At 40.4% G+C, this 19491-nt stretch overlaps 1 protein-coding gene across 11 annotated transcripts in view; it reads right to left on the bottom strand.

The window, feature by feature from the left end:
* Window positions 1-19491, bottom strand: part of TAF1 (TATA-box binding protein associated factor 1) — a 76222-nt gene that overhangs the window by 30338 nt on the left and 26393 nt on the right. For 10 of the 11 annotated variants that reach the window (XM_032329838.1, XM_032329833.1, XM_032329835.1 and 7 more), the window contains exons 26-32: window positions 17407-17515; window positions 17089-17187; window positions 16603-16780; window positions 12734-12801; window positions 11069-11191; window positions 10256-10348; window positions 10088-10172 (exon numbers count right to left, since the gene is read on the bottom strand). In XM_032329838.1, coding sequence (XP_032185729.1) covers window positions 10088-10172; window positions 10256-10348; window positions 11069-11191; window positions 12734-12801; window positions 16603-16780; window positions 17089-17187; window positions 17407-17515 — 755 coding nt within the window. The remainder of the gene's footprint in view (window positions 1-10087; window positions 10173-10255; window positions 10349-11068; window positions 11192-12733; window positions 12802-16602; window positions 16781-17088; window positions 17188-17406; window positions 17516-19491) is intronic. The other variant, XM_032329842.1, reaches the window with a different exon arrangement.

Below are 19491 nucleotides of genomic sequence, written 5' to 3'. Positions count from 1 at the left end.
CACACACACACAATAATGCAGGGTAAGTTGATAGAGTTATAGAAAATGCTACAGGAGCGCCTGGGTGGCTCAGTGGGTTAAAGCCTCTTGCCTTCGGCTCAGGTCATGATCCCAGTGTCCTGGGATGGAGCCCTGCATCGGGCTCTGCTCAGGAGGGAGCATGCTTTCCCCCCTCTCTCTGCCTGCCTCTCTGCCTACTGGTGATCTTTATCTGTCAAATAAATGAATAAAATATTTTTTTTAAAAAGAAAATGCTACAGAAATATGTTTATATGTAGTGTGATACTATGTGTGGAGGATCAGAATGGCAAGAATCAATGCTAATCTACTAACTTTGGTAGGGCATAGACCCTATGTGGACCCTATTATTATTACTTAAAAACAGAAGCATGTTCAAATCAACAAAATCAACAAAATTTTAAACAAATTTTAGTATTTTGTGTATGTAGGAAACATCTCATATGTGACTTTCAACTCCATGATTGATGTCCTTTTAGTACAAAAGATGTCACATTTTGTGTCACAGCACACTACAAACCCTTAACAGCCCTAGTCAGAAGTTTCTTACATTCTTATCAACTTGTATAGAGGGAAAAGTCAGCCTTATAGGCTGTCCACTGCTGCTATCAAGTTATTTACTCTCCCATGGAAAAAAAAATCCCTCCTATTTTGAGACTTGTTCTCTACTGTGCCAGAGGTTGAAAACCAGCTGCCCTGGGAAGTAGACTTGGCCTGCAGATAGAGGTTTTTGACTGGCTCACAGAATTTTTTTTTTTAAAATTTCAGTATATTTGCAAATACGTAAAAATTGGGAAATGTCACACACAAATATCTACATTTTCTGCTTCTCTTGAAAAATTAAGACTACCCAGCAACACTATGCTCATTTCCTTAGGACAATGAACAAATGAAGCATAGGACTCTTTAGATGGAATGTACACTCTTCTCATTTACTACAATCCACACCTGGCCCACCTCATTTACATTACTTGCCTTGCCTCCCGCAAGCTGTCTGAGTTTGAGATCGCTGCTCTTCATCTCTACTCACCATCATGAATCTACTCACATTCACCAGGGACCTACACACCTGGCAGAGTCTCCTTCTTGGCTCCAAATCCCTCCCCATCATGGTGGATTACGCTACTGTTCACCTGCACTACCCATCCAAAATCCTTGCTAATTTCATGCCCATGGTTTGCAGCTCCACTCTAGCAAACATATCCAAGGCTGTATCCAGAATGTTGTCTTTTTTATTTATTTATTTATTTATTTTTTAAAGATTTTGTTTATTTATTTGACAGACAGATTACATGTAGGCAGAGAGGCAGGCAGAGAGAGAGGAGGAAGCAGGCTCCCTGCTGAGCAGAGAGCCTGATGCGGGGCTCGATCCCAGGGCCCTGAGATCATGACCTGAGCCGAAGGCAGAGGCTTAACCCACTGAGCCACCCAGGCGCCCCCAGAATGTTGTCTTTAACTGAAAACACATTCACTTCTGAAAGTTTCAATTCCAGTATCCTACTTTTTTTTTTTAAAGACTTTATTTATTTGACAGAGATCACAAGTAGAGAGGCAGGCAGAGAAAGAGGAGGAAGCTGGCCCCCTGTTGAGCAGAGAGCCCCACTGGGTGGGGGCGCTCAATCCCAGGACCCTGAGATCATGACCTGAGCCAAAGGCAGAGGCTTATCCCACTGGGCCACCCAGACGCCCCCCGGTATCCTACTTTTTAATCACAACCTTGTATCTGTTCTGTTTTTTCACTCCCTCTGACCTCAAGAAAATGTAAAAGCCTGTAAGCCCATTAATTTCTATTTCCCAATCTATTAAGCCTCTCTTGGCTTTAGTTTTGGCCCTCATCAGCCCCCATGCTTTAAAAAGTAAGGTAATGTATACACAGTGTGGTACATCTCCCTCCATTAGCAATTGTATTTGAAGATGGAGGTTGGGGGGATGATATAAAATAATTTGGGGGCACCTGGGTGGCTCAGTCAATTAAGCATCTGATTCTTGATTTTGGCTCAGGTTACGATCTCAGGGTCCTGGGATTGAGCCCCATATCAGGCTCCCTGCTTAGTGGGGAGTCTGTTGTGCCTTTCCTTCTGCCTCTCCCCTAGCTCATGCTTTTTCTCAAATAAATGAATCTTTTTAAAAAATGAAAATAAAATAATTTGTAAGAAATGTGAAGTGTGTAAAAGTACAGATAAGTCAAATGCAAACTCAGATGAACTTTTAAAGATAAAATGTGAGGGGCGCCTGGGTGGCTCAGTGGGTTAAGCCGCTGCCTTCAGCTCAGGTCATGATCTCAGGGTCCTGAGATCGAGTCCCACATCGGGGGTCTCTGCTCAGCAGGAGGCCTGCTTCCCTTCCTCTCTCTCTGCCTACTTCTCTGCCTACTTGTAATCTCGATCTGTAAAATAAATAAATAAAATCTTTAAAAAAAAAAAAAAGAAAGATAAAACGTGAATTTCCAGGGCGCCTGGGTGGCTTAGTCGGTTAAGTGTCTGCCTTCAGCTCAAGTCATGATCCCAGAGCCCTGGGACTGAGTCCCTCATCAGGGTCCTTGCTTGGCAGGGAGTCTGCTTCTCTTCCCTCCCTACCACTCCCCCTGCTTATGTGCTCCCTCTCTCTTCCCAACAAATAAATATAATCTTAAAAAAAACAAAAACCACGACTCTTGATCTCTGGCTTGTTAAGTTTGAGCCCACACTGGGTATAGAAATTACTAAAAAGAAAGAAACAAACAAACAAAAACCACAAATTGCAAAGAAATTTCAAGCCTTTGCAGAGCCGCTTTGGGATATTCCCCCAAACCAGAGACTATATAATCACAATCCTCTGCTATAAAAGGGTCCTTTGGTGACAAAATCTGAGAAGCTCCAACTTCAACCTTTCCCCCCACCTTGCTGACACCTTCAATTCCCAATCTTTCCAACACACCCAGAAAATAAGATCCCAATCCTGAATCAATTCTATCATCTGCCTTCTTAGTTCCCTGACAATTACACAACTGTGCCAACTGATGCTGCTATAAAAATGAATAGTCTCCAACATGAGCTGGACCCTCAAAGGCTTCTCAACAGTTCTGAAATGTCTCTAGTCAGCTATTTTTCAAATTTCCTACAACAGATAATTCAAACCCTTATCAACATTTCTCTTCAAATTCCTTCTCCCACCACCTCACCCACTGTCAGCAGAAGACCCTATTTCCTACTTTGGAGAGAAAATAAGAGGCTACCCAGCAGAAACTTTCTCGGTGTCTATCTTCCCACCTTCCATAAGGACCTCTCCTCCTATCTTTAATTTTCTTTTCTTTCACCTATACGAAGGTACCTTGTCCCAATGCCTTCATCCCTTTCCACATATTGAGTACAGTTTTCCTGCTTCCCTTCAAAGGCAAATTTCAGTTTCTACTTCCTCACTTCCCATTCATTTGTATCCTCTGTAGTCTGTTTTTTTAAGATTTTCTTTCTTTCTTCCTTTCTTTGAGAGAGGAGAGAGTGTGAGCAGGGGGAGGAGCAGAGGGAGAGGGACAAGCAGACTTGGCACTGAGAGTGGAGCCTGAAGCAGAGCTCAATCCCACGACCCTGAGATCATGACCTGAGCAGAAATCAAGAATTGGACACTTAATGGACTGAGCCACCCAGGCACCCCCACAACCTGGCTTTTGATTCTAACTGCCTCACTGAAACAACTCTTCTAACAACCATTCTCTCTGGTTTTCTATGTAGCACTTGACCTGTTGGCCACCTTCCTCTTCTCTTGGTGTCCAGGTCTTACTCTCTTTGGTTTTTCCCTGTTTCATTCTGGCCACTCCACAGTACTCTCCACCTGATCTCTTAAATTAATGTTGGAGTTTGTCAAGTCTATTCTCTTCCTACATTCTCTCTAAACTAAACAGTGGATCTTTTTTGGGTTACATACTTTAGTAATCTGATATAACTATGGCCTTTCTACCTGGAAAAACATAGAGCCATATTTTACCTACAGCATCAGGAGTTCAAGGAATATACCCTAGTCCCTATCTGAGCTCATCTACTTCCACTGTAACATACTGCTGGTCTGAGAAAATATCTGTATTTACAGTAATGACTTCTCTTCTGAGCTTAGGACATGTACATAGCCAACTATCTACTAAGTCTTTACTTCGATGCTCTACGTCAATACAACACAGCCCAAACTGAACTTGGACCACTTTTTTTCCAAAACCCCTCCTCTATTTTCTATATTAGTCAATGGCACCACCAGTTACCCAAGTCAGAATTCTGGATGTCATTTGATTTATACATCCTTTCAAAAATGAAAGTATTGTACGCTCAACTAAAAAAATTCAAACACCTAAGCACAAACAAGTACGAAGTGAAAATTATCCTCCAGCTCTCCCTTCAGTAACTCTATTCTATGGCAACAAGAAACAGTGACTGATTCCTTTAGATGGGTATGTGCTCTCCAATTCATCAGTCCCTATTGTGCCCATTTCACTCATACCTATCTGGCCTTTATAAGATCTGAATTTGCAACCCTTTCTGTACATACTGTCGAGTAATCTAGTTTTCAACAATATATCCTGAATACATTTTCATATCAGCATATATGAATATACCTTATTTGTTAGCTAATCTACCATTTTGATAGCTAAGCAGTACTCCATCATATACAGGTTCCATAATTTATTTAACTGATTTTCTACTGTTGGATATTCCATGTACTCCCATGTTTTTGCAATTTATAGTTGGCTCTTCAACACATGGATTAGAGGCACCAACACCCCGTGAATCGAAAATCCACTTATAACTTCTGATTCCCCAAAGACTTAGCTACTGATAAAGATCCTACTACTGACCAGAAGCCGTACTAAAAATATTAATAATCAATTAACATGTATTTTGTATATGTATTATATACTGTACTATTTTTTTAAAGATTTATTTATTTATTTATTTGACAGACAGAGATCACAAGCAGGCAGAGAGGCAGGCAGAGAGAGAGAGGGAAGCAGGCTCCCCACCAAGCAGAGAGCCCAATGCGGGGCTCGATCCCAGGACCCTGGGATCACGACCTGAACTGAAGGCAGAGGCTTTAACCCACTGAGCCACCCAGGCGCCCCATATATACTGTACTCTTAACAATAAAGCCAGAGAAAATGAGATTAAGAAAGTCATAAGTAGGGGCGCCTAGGTGGCTCAGTGGGTTAAGCCTCTGCCTTCAGCTCGGGTCATGATCCCAGGGTCTTGGGATTGAGCCCCGCACTGGGCTCTCTGCTCGGCGCGGAGCCTGCTTCCTCCTCTCTCTCTACCTGCTTCTCTGCCTACTTGTGATCTCTGTCAAATAAATAGATAAGAAATCTTAAAAATAAATAAATAAATAGAAAATCATAAGTAAGAGAAAATACATTTACAGTCCTCTACTATTAAAAAAAAAATCCATGTATAAATGGACCTGCACAGTTTAAACCCATGCCATTCAAGGGTCAACTGTATGATGCTGCAATTATAAACATACGTGCCCTTAGACAATGTGTGTGTGGAGTATTCCCCAGAGGTGAAACTGATCAAAAGTAATAAACATTTACAGTCCTTTAAAAAGTGTATACCTGGGGCACCTGGGTAGCTCAGTCAGCTTGCTTCTCCCTCTGCCTGTCAATAGCCCTGCGGGGGCTTGCTTACTCACTCACTTTCTCTAACAAATAAATAAATAATAAAAAGTTTATACCCATTTATGTTTGTATCCAAGAGCGTGAGTGCTTTCCATCATCTTGAATTCTCCCCGCCCTTGACCCAACACCCCCGAGTTCCAACCATTTATGAAAGTATCAGCTCCACCTCCACAAGAGATACTTTCCCCATATTTCCATTTTTTTTTAAACTACTTAACCTGGGCTCAAGCTCTCAGTATTTTTTAAAGGTTTTATGTATTCATTTGAGGGAGAGAGAGAGAGAGACAGCATGAGTGGAGAGGAGGGGCAGAGGGAGAGGGAGATGCAGACTCCCCACTGAGCAGGCAGCCCAATGCGGCACTAGATCCCAGGACCCCAAAATCATGACCTGAGCCGAAGGCAGACACTTAACCACCTGCACCACCCAGGTGTCCCAAACCCTCAATCTTTTCAACTTGGACTATTGTTAACAGTTTCTCTATTGGTCTCTTTATCTAATTCCCCTCCTACCTATCCTTTAGATAGCTTCCAGAATGACCTTACTAAAATACCTGTTATGATCCTCTTTCCTTTTAAAGGCTTAAGTGTGACATAGTAAGGCCATTTGTGATCTACCCCATCTACCTTGAAAAACTCATCTCATACCACCAAGTAGCTCCCACTCTTCACCCTAGTCAAATCAACTATTTGCACTTCCCTATCCAAGGCACCCTCATCTTCTTTTCTGTTTGTGCCCTCTGCCTGGAACTTCTTCCCCACCCTTCTCTACTTTACTTTTTGGCTAGGCACAGGAGGTACTGAATATAGAACTAGCTACTATAATCATCATCCTTCAAAATTCAAAAACTGTGGGGCGCCTGGGTGGCTGAGTGGGTTAAAGTCTCTGCCTTCGGCTCAGGTCATGATCTCAGGGTCCTGGGATTGAGCCCCGCATTGGGCTCTCTGCTTACCAAGGAGCCTGCTTCGCTTCCTCTCTCTCTGACTACTTGTGATCTCTGTATGTCAAATAAATAAATAAATCTTTAAAAAAAATTTTCAAAAAACCTCCAGAAAGAGCTTCCTGCCTTTCATACTAGTAGGAGACTTGAAAACATGCAAAAGATGAAAACAAAGAAAATCCTAACCCTACATCTCAGAAAAAAACACTATTTTATTATCACAATGATGTGTTTCTTTCTAGTTTTTTTCTATGCATATGCAGTTTTAAAAAAGTGTAACAGAGATGAAGTAAGTTTTATGTTCTGCTTTTCTCACTTAACATTGTGAATACTTTTGTCATTAAATTTTTTTAAAAAAGAGCACTCAATCTTTATATAATAATCCATCATACAGATGGCACAATAACTGATCATTTCCCCTACATTAACCATTCAGGTTATTTCTCATTAATATAAATAACATTATCATGAATATCTGTCCACATCTCTGATTAAGGCAGATTAGTCTACCATGTTGTATATACCATGCATGTTTATTAAACACTTAAGTGCCTTATTTTACTTAATGCTCCCAACAGCACTGAGGAGGGTGCTATTATTTTTCCCATTTTACAGACAGGAAAGCAAAGGCTAAGTTACTTGCCCAAAGACCTGCTATTAAGTGGTGGGGCCTACTTCATTATAAAGTCTGTTCACTTAACTACTTTTAAGTCTCTCAATGCTGCCAAAGAGCTTTCCGGAAATGCCTTACAAGTTTATACTGCCAACAGCAATATGTGACAGCACCTGCCTCACAAGCATTCAATACTTCCATTAAAAAGAAAAACTGAGGGTGCCTGGGTGGCTCAGTGGGTTAAGCCACTGCCTTTGGCTCAGGTCATGATCCCAGGGTCCTGGGATCGAGTCCCGCATCGGGCTCTCTGCTCAGCAGGGAGCCTGCTTCCTCCTCTCTCTCTCTGCCTGCCTCTCTGCCTACTTGTGATCTCTCTGTGTCAAATAAATAAATAAATTCTTTAAAAAAAAAAAAAGAAAAACTGAAGTCAAGCAGAGAGAGTCAATTATCATATGGTTTCACTTATTTGTGGAGCATAACAAATATCATGGAGGACAAAGGGTGTTAGAGAGGAGAAGGGAGCTGGGGTAAATTGGAAGGGGAGGTGAATCATGAGAGACTATGGACTCTGAAAAACAATCTGAGGGGTTTGAAGTGGCGGGGGGTGGGAGGTTGGGGTACCAGGTGGTGGGTATTATAGAGGGCACGGATTGCATGGAGCACTGGGTGTGGTGAAAAAAATAATGAATACTGTTTTTCTGAAAATAAATAAATCAATTTAATAAAAAAAAACTGAGTTCATCTAACAGGTGGGGAAAAAAGATACCTATTTGTTTTAATTTGCATTTCTTTGATTACTGGGTACAACTGAAAACTTACTCATGTTCATTAGCTATTTAATTTCAGTCTTTTGTGATTTGCCTGTCTGCTCTTTGCTCATTTTTCCCTTAGCATCTTCTGGGTTTTTCTCATTGCCTTATATTAGCTCCTTTTACTCTGCCTTATATCTTACGCCAGCCATCACAAAAGCTAAGCAGGCTTTCTGTAACACTCTTGCTTTATCACTTGTTACAACCATTTTCAGACATCTGTGAGCCTCCCAACACTTCTTTTACCAGAATTCTGGCTACAGCTTTAGGTGTTTTTCAGGAGACAATAATGGAGATATAACTGACCTGACAGAGGGCACTTCCACTCTCTAATTTCAGATGAGCAGTAAGAAGAGCACAAGGGAGAAAGCAGAATCTTTTAAACCACCTTGGATAAAGAAAAATGGAAGGCTCATCTCTTACCACCTTTCCTTAATGATATATATAAGTTCTAGCCAAGTATCGTTCTCTGAAGTGCCCTGTTCTTTCATTCCTCCTTGGCATTAAACATTCTCTTCTCAATGCCCACTTCCTCATCTGCCTTTCTGGCTGTCCCTTCTTTCACCACCTCCCTCCAAATTCTCTGTCTCTTCTATCTAGCAAACATACAGCCACACTCATGTGGATTTTTTAGTTGAGACCTCGGTATGCTAGGCAATTCTCTCAAATGCCCTTAGCTCCTGCTTCTTTTTTTCTTTTTCCTTTTATTAACATATAATGTATTATTTGCTAGGGGTACAGGTCTGGGATTCATCAGTCTTACACAATTCACAGCACTCACCATAGCACCATAGCGCCCTCTTCTGTTTTGCTTAAGGAATTATATGAGCCTCCCAACACTTCTTTTACCAGAATTAAACATTCTGAATTAAATTCAGAATTTAATTAATTTCACTGCCGAATTCCTCAATTGTCTTTCCACTTAGGATAAAGTAAAATCTCTTAAACATGACACAGAGCACACACAAGGGTCTCTAGGATTTGACTCCTAGAGACTTCTACATGTAACGAGTCACTCACCAACATGGACACATAACTGCAACCCCAATAACTTGTTTCTTAAGCCTATAATGTAATTTCAGGTCTCTGTTTCTTTACATACTGCTCGCTGTTCTCTGCCTAGAATGTCTTCTCCTCCACGTTCTTTGCCTAGCAACACCCCCCCACCGATCCTTTAGAATTCAGCTTAAGATAACTCTCTAACAGAAAGTTTCCTCTAATTTCAATTTGATTTGATTTAAACAGCCTGTCTCTGTGTCCCCTCTGGCACTCTGCATGCACATCTTGCATAATACTTCTGTAAATTTTCTTTTCTGTTTCCCCAAATAAACTACAACCAATCTGGGGACAGGAATCATATCTACATTGATTTTATATTTGTAGCATTTATCAGAGCCAGCATGTATTAGGTGCTCAATGTTTACTCAACAAGTGAGTCATCCAAAACTGATCTTTATTAGCTTATTTATGAAGCCTTCCCTAACCCTTAGGTGAAGGTGCTCCTTTATCTCCTCTAGTGCACTTTGTACATCCTTCTAATACAGCCCTTGCTTGTCAAGCTGTATTCAACAGCCTCCCTCCATCAGCTGGACTATGAATTTTGTGGGTAGAGTGACTGTCTTTCCCACCAGTAGATTAAGTAGTCAGCACAGAAGTTAAGTAGCTAGCTTGGCATATATTATCGCTTTGTGCACTGACCAAAACCCCATGCTCTGAGGAAGCTCACTACGGTCTATAATCACACATTCCCTTAAGCTCCATCTAAGGGCCTGGAGGACAGGTGAATTTTCACATCTCATGAGAAGCGGTGTTGGCTCAAAGCCCAAAGCAATATCGATTTGATATTTCTCTTCTCATTTTTCTGTGCTTTCTAAAGTGTAAGAAAATAAATGCACATTGTTTTTTTATCATTAAAAGTAATTAGCAAAATTTACAAAACACACTAAAATATGTGCCCACTTTAAAAAAAAAAGCAGAGTACTGTTCAAGAATACTTCATGCAATCAAATTTTAATGATGCTAACTAACATTGGATGAATAGAATGATGGAAAGTAGAAGAAAAGCAGAAATACCCACCATTATACTTAACACTGTTGGCCAAAATAAGGTTGACATCATCTAAAAAGCTCTCCCGACTCTGGTACTTGTGCTTGGAGATATTCTGTGATTAAAAGAACCAGGGGACTCAGATATATGTACAAATCTACTGGCTTCCAAAAAGACATTTTAGATCAAATCACTCACCTTACGTATAGTCTCTAAATCCATTGGACTGACGATCACTTTGTAATAATCTGGAACAAACTTCTTATTAACTGGGTGATGAAATGGCCAAGACTATAAAACAGAAAGCGTGAGAAATTAAATGGAAACCATTCTTTATACTGGAGATTCTCATCCTTCGCTGAGTCACAAATATTCCTAAGGTTCCCCAAAAAAGCTACGAAACCCTTTTCCCAGAGATACATAATCACACAAAATTTTGTCTATAACTTAAGTGGTTCATGGAGTCCTTTAAGGAAGAACCCCTGCTCTATACTCACAATTAAAACTTCTTATACCCCAGTCCCATCCAGAAATTTTATAGCATTAACACATATATAACATATGCCTACAACACAAAAGGAAATTCAGTCCAGCATTCCTAAGAGAAAATCATTCCCCAAAACGGATACACACAGTCAACATGGTAGCCATGCCATAAAGTTGTAAAAGACAAAAATAGATTAAAAAGACAACAAACAATGGATAATTAAATAAACTGCCATTTGTCAAGAGGCACCTCTCAATCCAAAGCCTCCCATTAGCTGTCATCCTAATTTCTTTCCAGGGATATTCAGGAGCTTTCAACAAGAGGAACAAAGAACTCTCTCTATATCCATGGGTTCCTGGCCTCTGATTTTAATGATCAAGCAGTCATACGGTAAAAAGGTCAGTTTTTAAAATTATATGCCAGTCTGAATTTATAAACACTACCCTCTAGACTCCCCAACACACGCACATCCTACTGTTCTTTCCCTTGCTATCTTCACAATATTTAGCACAGAGACTACTTACATCTGGAACTGCCATCATTTTCTGGGTGACAATGTTGTCCAGGATGAAAGAAAATGCTACTTGGTCATCATCATCCAGCAACGGGTTAATAGCTTTCTCTAAACGAGCCAATTTATCTTCTTTCTGATATGAAACAAAGCAAAGGAAAAAGAGGTTTCCCTGAGGTGTAATCACTGCAGAAACTTCTGGATCAGTTGTCTATTGCCCTTGCCCAGAAAAGCCTAACTTTGAATTCTCAACTTCAGCTGCAGACAGAAAGTCCAAATGAGAAATGATATTCTAGTTAAAGGATCCAAAGGGATGTACCAACCACTCATTTAGGTATTCTATTGTCTATCTGTAGATCACCAAAAATATACATCCCTGGAAACTGATAACTTAGGTCTCAGAATAAAAACATTTTCACCAAGTTAGGTTTTAATGTAACACTGTTTCTGTTCTAAACTACTGCTAAAAACACTGAACATATTGCTGATTAGTGACTTTTACATAAGGGAATCTAACCCAATAAATTTGTTTCAGGGGCGCCTGGGTGGCTCAGCCAGTTAAGCCTCTGCCTTTGGCTCAGGTCATGATCTCAGGGTCCTGGGATCAAGCCCCATGTGAGGCTCCCTGCTCGGCACAGAATCTGCTTGTCCCTCTCCCTCTGTTCCCCGCCCCCCACTGCAAATAAATGAATAAATAAAATCTTAAAAGAAAAAAAATAAATATGTAAAATCTTAAAGAAAAAGAAAATGGAATATAGAAAATCTTTTAGGGGCGCCTTGGTGGCTCAGTTGGTTAAGTGTCCACTTCTTGGTATCAGTTCAGGTCATGATCTCAGGGTTGTGAGATCCAGCCCCATGTCAGGCTCTATGCTGGGCATGGAGCCTGCTTAAGATTCTCTCTGTCCCTCTCCACTCTGCTCCTCTCCCAACTCCCTCTCTAAAGTAAATCTTTTAAAAATTAAAAATTTTTTTTTTTTTTTTAAAGATTTTATTTATTTATTTGACAGAGAGAAATCACAAGTAGATGGAGAGGCAGGCAGAGAGAGAGAGAGAGGGAAGCAGGCTCCCTGCTGAGCAGAGAGCCCGATGCGGGACTCGATCCCAGGACCCTGAGATCATGACCTGAGCCGAAGGCAGCGGCTTAACCCACTGAGCCACCCAAGCGCCCCTAAAAATTAAAATTTTTAATTTTAATTAAATTTAATTAAAAATTTTAAAAATTAAAATTCCTCTCTGCTGAAACAGTCTCTTAGCTCTTGGGAATTCACTTTCCTTGGCCCTTTCTAAAGTTATGTAGGTTCTAGATTTCAGTCCTAGCCATACTACTTAATAACCATGATGTCCAGGGCAAGCAATTTTCTTCTACGGATGTTAGTTTTTCCATTTACAAAAGAAGGAATTGGATTATGAGATTTCTAAGGTCCCTTCCAGCCTCTAACACACTAAAGATCTGCTACTCCTATATTTCTCTACTCTTCCTTCTGTTACATTCTCTCCTTCCTCAACCCTGCTACCAGCCCCCCCTCAAATTCCATGCCTCTTTTTCATTTTATTTATTCACAAGTAACCCCTACACCCAATATGGGGCTCAAACTCATGACCCGGGATTAAGAGTCGCATACTCTTCCACCTGAGCCAGCCAGTCGCCCCTGCCTTTCTTTCATTTTAAGTATCTTACCTCTTTGAGTTTTTCATCACACAGATCCAGCATGGATTGAGAGATCTGAGTCAGTGAGTGCTTTGGACCTAAATTTACAGAGGAACAATAAGAGATGAGACCATTAAAAATGGGAGACGAGAGCTGCCAATACCTCTCTAGACTTTTAACACATTTACTTAAACACCTAATAAGTGTCAGGCACCAGCCTGTCTGCTAGATCATACATATATACCAGTTTTAACTCCATTTTTCAGTGCTAACACATGGCAGATATATAGTATGGATGAAAAAACTAATTTTAACTCTCTTCTTTATTAATACTTATACGACAGTACTACTATTGATACTGCTACCTTTAATACCTTGGAAGTAATAATACTATGGACGAGAATGACATTTTGTTTAAGGATGGCTTAGGAGATGAAGGCATGATTTATATATCTTTTTTTTTTTTAAGATTTTATTTATTTATTTGAGAGAGAGACAGTGAGAGAGAACATGAGCGAGGAGAAGGTCAGAAGGAGAAGCAGACTCCTAGTGGAGCTGGGAGCCCGATGTGGGACTCGATCCTGGGGCTCCGGGATCATGACCTGAGCCGAAGGCAGTCGTCCAACCAACTGAGCCACCCAGGCGCCCTGATTTATATATCTTTACACACTTAGCATATAAGATCTGTGATTGCAATTTTTGTTTACACAACTCATGGTTTGTGAGGTACTCCCAACATATGGCTAATCCAAAGCCTCTGTCATAAAAGATTCTCCATCCCATCTCAGACTATTTAGTTTCCTTGAAATCCGTAACAGAAGCTTCAGAAAATCCTTGAACTCCTTCTTACAGCCCTCACTTATGGCTGCCCTAATTTAAGCTCATTATAGGTACAGTTAAAACATTTTCACCTAGACAGTAATTCTATTTCCTTTCAGTATCCTCTGCTTGACCATCTTCCTCTATTCATCCTTGTTAAGTGTTCCCCAGACCCCAAAACTCAACTCTATTTGCAACTAATTAATTTAGCATTCATTTGTTTATTCATTCAATGAATGATTAATGATGGTCCGTGATGTACTCAATGATGAGAATAAGGAGAAAATAAGACATAGTTCCTACCTTAGCTCTTGGGTCAATCAAAGAAAATGACATGAAAATGTATCACTGCCAAAACAGAGTATGAGCGCTTGCAGTATTTACGGATGAAATGATATGTCTGGAAATACAGACTGAAGAGTAAGCAAGAATCGGCCATGAGGGTAATTGTTGAACCAGGTGAATAGGTGTGCTGAGGTTTACTATACCTCTGTACATACCTAACAATTTCCATAATGAAAGTTTTAAAAACTGAGTATAGTGCAAACATGGGGATACACTGGTTGCTATGAAATATGGTAGGGTTGCATATGAAACATGTTGTAAGCTATTTTTACAACAATTAAATCTGCATACTGGGAAGCAAGGAAGGCTTGCTGTGACTGACATTTGAGTAGTGTCATTAATGAAGAGTAGAGGTCCATCAAGTAGGCAATACAGTAGAAAGACATTCCAGAGTGAAGAAAAAATATACAAAGATGCAAAGTAAGCAAGTTAACAGAAACAGGAGGCACCATAAGTAGTTTGGTACAAGTGCAACACAGGTATGTGTGGAGGAGAAACAGGAAATAGAACTTGGAAAGGCAGGAGGGGCCACATTATAAAGGTCTCATAGGTGACAGAAAGCCACTAACGATTTTATGCTCGAAAATTTTTTCAAATTTGTGTTTTAGAAAAAATTACCCTACCAACAGTGTGAATTAAGGCAAGCAGCAAAGTTAAAATTCAGAAGCTGTTGCAAGGGGTCAAACAAGAAATGACAAGGGCTTCAAATAAGAGCAGCAACGGAGATTAAATGGAAGAGGATGTGCTCCAGCAAGCTGTAGAGGGGACTTTGCTTACTTACTTATTTATGGGATTTAGTGATCTATGAATGGGGGAGGGGGGAAGAATGGGTGGAACTAACGATGACCATCATTTCTAGTTTGTACAATCAGATGGATGGTAATATCATCAGTCTAAATAAAGCAACCAGATCAACAGTTGCCAGTAGGGCACTGAAACATGGACATGTCTGGCAGGCAACTGGAAACTTGAGTATGGAGCTCCGAAGACAGGTATGGACTGGAGATAATGGTATCAGTGGATACATGGTAGCTGAAGTCATGAGAATGAAAAAGATCAGAAATAATTAGAGAAAGTACCCCTAGAAAAGAAAGAAGAGAGTATCGAGGAGCGTCAAGTAGTCAAGAGTGCCAAATACACTGGAGTTCAAGAGACTTCTAAGCACATGCAAAGGTGTTCAACATCAAAGACAAAAACCGTATGACTGGGGCGTCCAGGTGTCTCAGTGGGTTAAGCCTTTGCCTTCGGCTCAGATCATAGTCTCAGGGTCCTGAGATCAGCCCCGCATCAGGGCCCCGCATCAGGCTCTCTGCTCAGCAAGGAGCCTGCTTCCTCCTCTCCCTCCGCCTGCCTCTCTGTCTACTTATGGTATCTCTCGCTCTCCGTCAAATAAATAAATTTTTTAAAACAAAAACAAAAACATATGATCTCACTTATGTGTAGAATCTTAAAAAAAAACAAGAGTGCCTGGCTCCACACTGTGTGAGCCCGATGTGGGGCTTGATCTTAGGACCCCGGGATCATGACCTGAGCTGAAAGTAGCCACTTAACGACTGAGCCACCCAGGCGCCCCCCAGTCTGACTTTTAAGTATTTATCCTTGTAATATGAATGACAGCTGGACCTAACAAATGTGTTCTTCCCTTCTGTATGTCTAGCACTCTGCTAGGCCCTGAAAATACAAAGACGAATAAGACATAGTCTCTCCAGGAGTCGCAAAGTGATGGAAGATTCAGACACATAAATAATTACATACAACACAGTTAAGAGTCATAGAAGTTGGTTTAATTGTGTCGAGAACGACAGAAAATTAATGGGTATTCTGGGCAGTAAGTCTTCATGGAGAGATGATATGAATTGGTCTGGAAATATGAATGGAAATTCATAGGGCATGTTCCCACTTTTCAGTGGGAACTAAGGGCATTCAAGACAGGGCAAAGACTGTGCAAGGTGCATGAAGAAATGGCATAAGATATTTAGTGACATATAATTTTGAATCTGGCAGAAGTCTCTAGCAGGTATGGGAGTCAGGCATTGGACAGGAGACTAGATAAATGGGTCAGGCTTGCTTATAAAAGGTCTCAGAATCTAGGTACTGCCACATTTACAAAAGACAAAACTGAGGAAGCTGTGACAGGCTGTCTACAGTAAACTGTCTAAGAACTTGTCCAGGGTAACTTAATCAGTATGTGGCAGGGATGGGATTCATTCTCTAACCATACCCTTCAACCCAACACTTACACATGAATCTGTGCTCAAGGATACAATTGGAGATCAGAAACCTTGATCCCTGAAATGCAGAAGCTGTACTGTTTCCCCTTTTAAGACACAGAAAGCAGATTTCTTTCTCCTTTGCAGATTTGGAGCAAAGTGAACATGTAAGAGCCCCTGTAACAAATCTATAGATCAAATCAAAGATTCACACACAGTCAACATGGTCGCAGGCTCACACTCTGCATAGATTCCATCCACACTGTCTCTTCGTTCTATTTGATCAGGTCCACTTCTTCCTCCCACTAATCTCCCTGCAACTGTTTCATTTCAACAGACAAACTCCAAATTCTCCAAAGGATACATTTAAAAAGTGGGACTAAAAAGAAGCAACCTTAAATGACAGAAACGTGCGCTGATTTTCGTAAGCCCAAAATGCATACATTGTAGATACTTCCAGTCAGTCCAATCTTGTCTGAATTTGGGACTAATGAGACAAATAAGGATCTGAAAGGTGATTCTTACCATTATAGGTTGCACTATTTTTCACGATTAGCTCCAAATGCTCTCTGAACTCTTCCCGAGAGGGGTAGAGGCGTTTGCGCACATTTTCACGAAGGGTTTGTAAGTCCATTGGTCGAGTGATGATTTTGTAGTAGTCCTTCACAACCTTTGCATTGACTGGAGTATGGAAAGGGTAGGTCTGTGCAAACAAGAGACAGCACTATCGGTGAGCAAAGAACACCTGTCAGAGCCAACTCCTGAAGACTCGTATCTTATCTGTCTACCTGGCCACCAACTCTCAAAGGAATCTTTCTAGATGAAGCAGGTAGGTCTGTTTCATCTACAAAACTATTCAAAATAAATAAATAAAACAAACCCAAAAAACTACATCCCAAAGAATCAGGAGTTCCACATCCCTACGAGTACTCTACTATCCTCTATCTGAAATCACAGATAGAACAAAGGGCTTTGCCATTCCTACTGTAGACATGAATGTGATGAACTCACATTTGGAAGATCTCTCATGTCATTGATGATAGACTCCAAAATGGAGGACAATGTCACCATTGGGTCTGTCCGGCGCCGGTGGATGGACTTATGAGGTCTCTAAGGAGAAACAAGAAATCAGAGTGCTTCTTTAGATAAGAAAAACAAACAGACAATGCTTTCTAGCTATAGCTTAGGAATTCTTTAATGAACAGTACACATAATTTTCAGGGTAAGGCCAAAGGGGGACTCTAAGGCTGTGCCAGAGCCATGGGACAAAGGGCTGGAGGAACCAATGAGAACCACATGTGGTCAGAAAGAAGCAATGCAGATACTCACGTTTAAGTAGTCACAGTGAACAGTGGTTCCAACTCGCCGTTTCTTCTTGGGAGGAAGCTGCTGTTTAGGGAACTTGAGAACCAGAGATTTTCTGCGAACCTCATCCGCGCTGCAATCAAGAACACTTTCATAGCATGCAGTCCCTAGCTCTAGACCCCAGAAAAAAAGCAACTACAATGAAGAAGTCCAAAGTACCTGAGCATGAACCTGGGGAGGAAAAAGCCAAACCAAAGGCCAGATATCCACACTCTCAGGCTCAGATCAGGCACAGCCTCACGGGATATCCAAATTAATAAAGAACTAGGAAAGCCACAACCTCAGTTTCCTATTTGGAAGATAAGGGAACTAGGCTAAAGGAATTTCAAGAACGCTTCCAGCTCCAACATTCTATCTTAGGGTTCAAGGGCTAGGAGGCTAAACTTACAATAGAAACAAAGAAGAAATGAAAAACTGGCTTGAAAAAAAAATAGTCTAAGTTTCCCTCAGTCATTAAAAGGCCATTCACCTTCTTCCTTTCCATTGTAGGGGATCAAGACACTAAATTTTCCTCTTCTAATGTGCCTCAAAATATAATGGCTATTACGGATATTGATAAATTAAATCAAGAATGGAAAAACGAGCCCCAAACTTAATAGAAGCAAAACCAAACTATCTGGTGATGGGTGGTAATTAGACGTACAGTGGTGATCGCTTTGTAATGTATATAAATACCAATACATAATACTGTACCTCTGAAGCTTACACAATGGTATCTACCAATTTTACCTCAGTAAGAAACAAAAGTATGTATCAAATTGATTAAAAGTTACACACAAAAGAGAATTCAAATATATTTTGCACATAATACCCTGACTGTACTATTGCAGTGGCATATAGTCTAAGGACAACAAATGACAGAAAACACCTTGAATCTACTTTATGGGTTTGTTGTTAGTGGTACTGGTATTGTAATTCTCAAACTATTCTGTATAACAGACGTACAGACAGAGCAAATGAATCAACATATTAATGCTGGGAACCAGAGAAAGGATGCAGATATGAATAGGGGAAGAGGAGGAAGAATCTGTAGATAGGATTTGAACGGGAGGCTTTGATAGGAAGGTTTTGGTATGTGATTTACAGTATGTGTTATTTCCTAGTTCTGTCCACTAAAAGCCTAGAAGCAATGACAGACATCTCAGTGGCAATGAGCATACCTAACACCTAGATCCTGGTTTTAAATGCCATTCCCTGATAAAAGGAACCAGGGCTCCTTGAAGAAATGGCTGATTCTAGGTCTCAAACAAGAAAATTTCAAGGACAGCCTAGAACATCTTGTGTCAGAAAGCAAAGATGTTCTCGAAGATTTACAGGATTGTTTCAAAAGGACAAAAGGAGCTGGCTTTAAGAGGTCAAATGTAAGACAATACGGGCATCACAATTACAAATGGTGTTAATAAATCATATTACATTAAGTTCACAAAAGGAAGAATTTCAGAATCCACAGAAATACTCAAACAGAAAGGAAAGGAAAGCTCTTCTTTATAGAATACCAGTTAATGTAGAAAGAATGCTATAATTAGAAAAACCGCTATTTTGCAATTCCCGATGTAACAACGGAGTTAGGCAATGATCATCAATGGATGCTACAACTACTGAGAGAAAGACTGTTAGGGAACAGGAAATTCACCCACATGCTAATTACAAAGGGAACAACATACCTTTATTATAGAGGGTTCTGGGATCACCACTTAAACAAGATGATCAAAACAGTGAAAAAACCTGACATTATGTGCTTCTTGATGTGGTGTAGTAAGTACATAATATCACCTATGTAGTAATCTTGCCAAAGACATTTAATCTAAACATAATCAATGAGAAAACAATCAGACAAATCCAGAAATATGGGCTATTTTAGGGGACAACTGGCCTGAATTCTTCCAAAAAGTCAATGCCATGAAAACCAAAATAGGTGGAGAGAACAGTTCTAGATTTAAAGACACTCAAAATACTTAATGTTTGAACAGGAATTGGACCCTGAATTGGGAGTGGGGCAGGCCATAAAGGACACTGAGATAACCGGAGAAATTTAAGTAAGAACCAATG

Source organism: Mustela erminea, chromosome X (assembly GCF_009829155.1).
Source record: "Mustela erminea isolate mMusErm1 chromosome X, mMusErm1.Pri, whole genome shotgun sequence".
NCBI classification, from domain to species: domain Eukaryota; kingdom Metazoa; phylum Chordata; class Mammalia; order Carnivora; family Mustelidae; genus Mustela; species Mustela erminea.
This window is presented reverse-complemented; position numbering and strand designations above follow the sequence as displayed.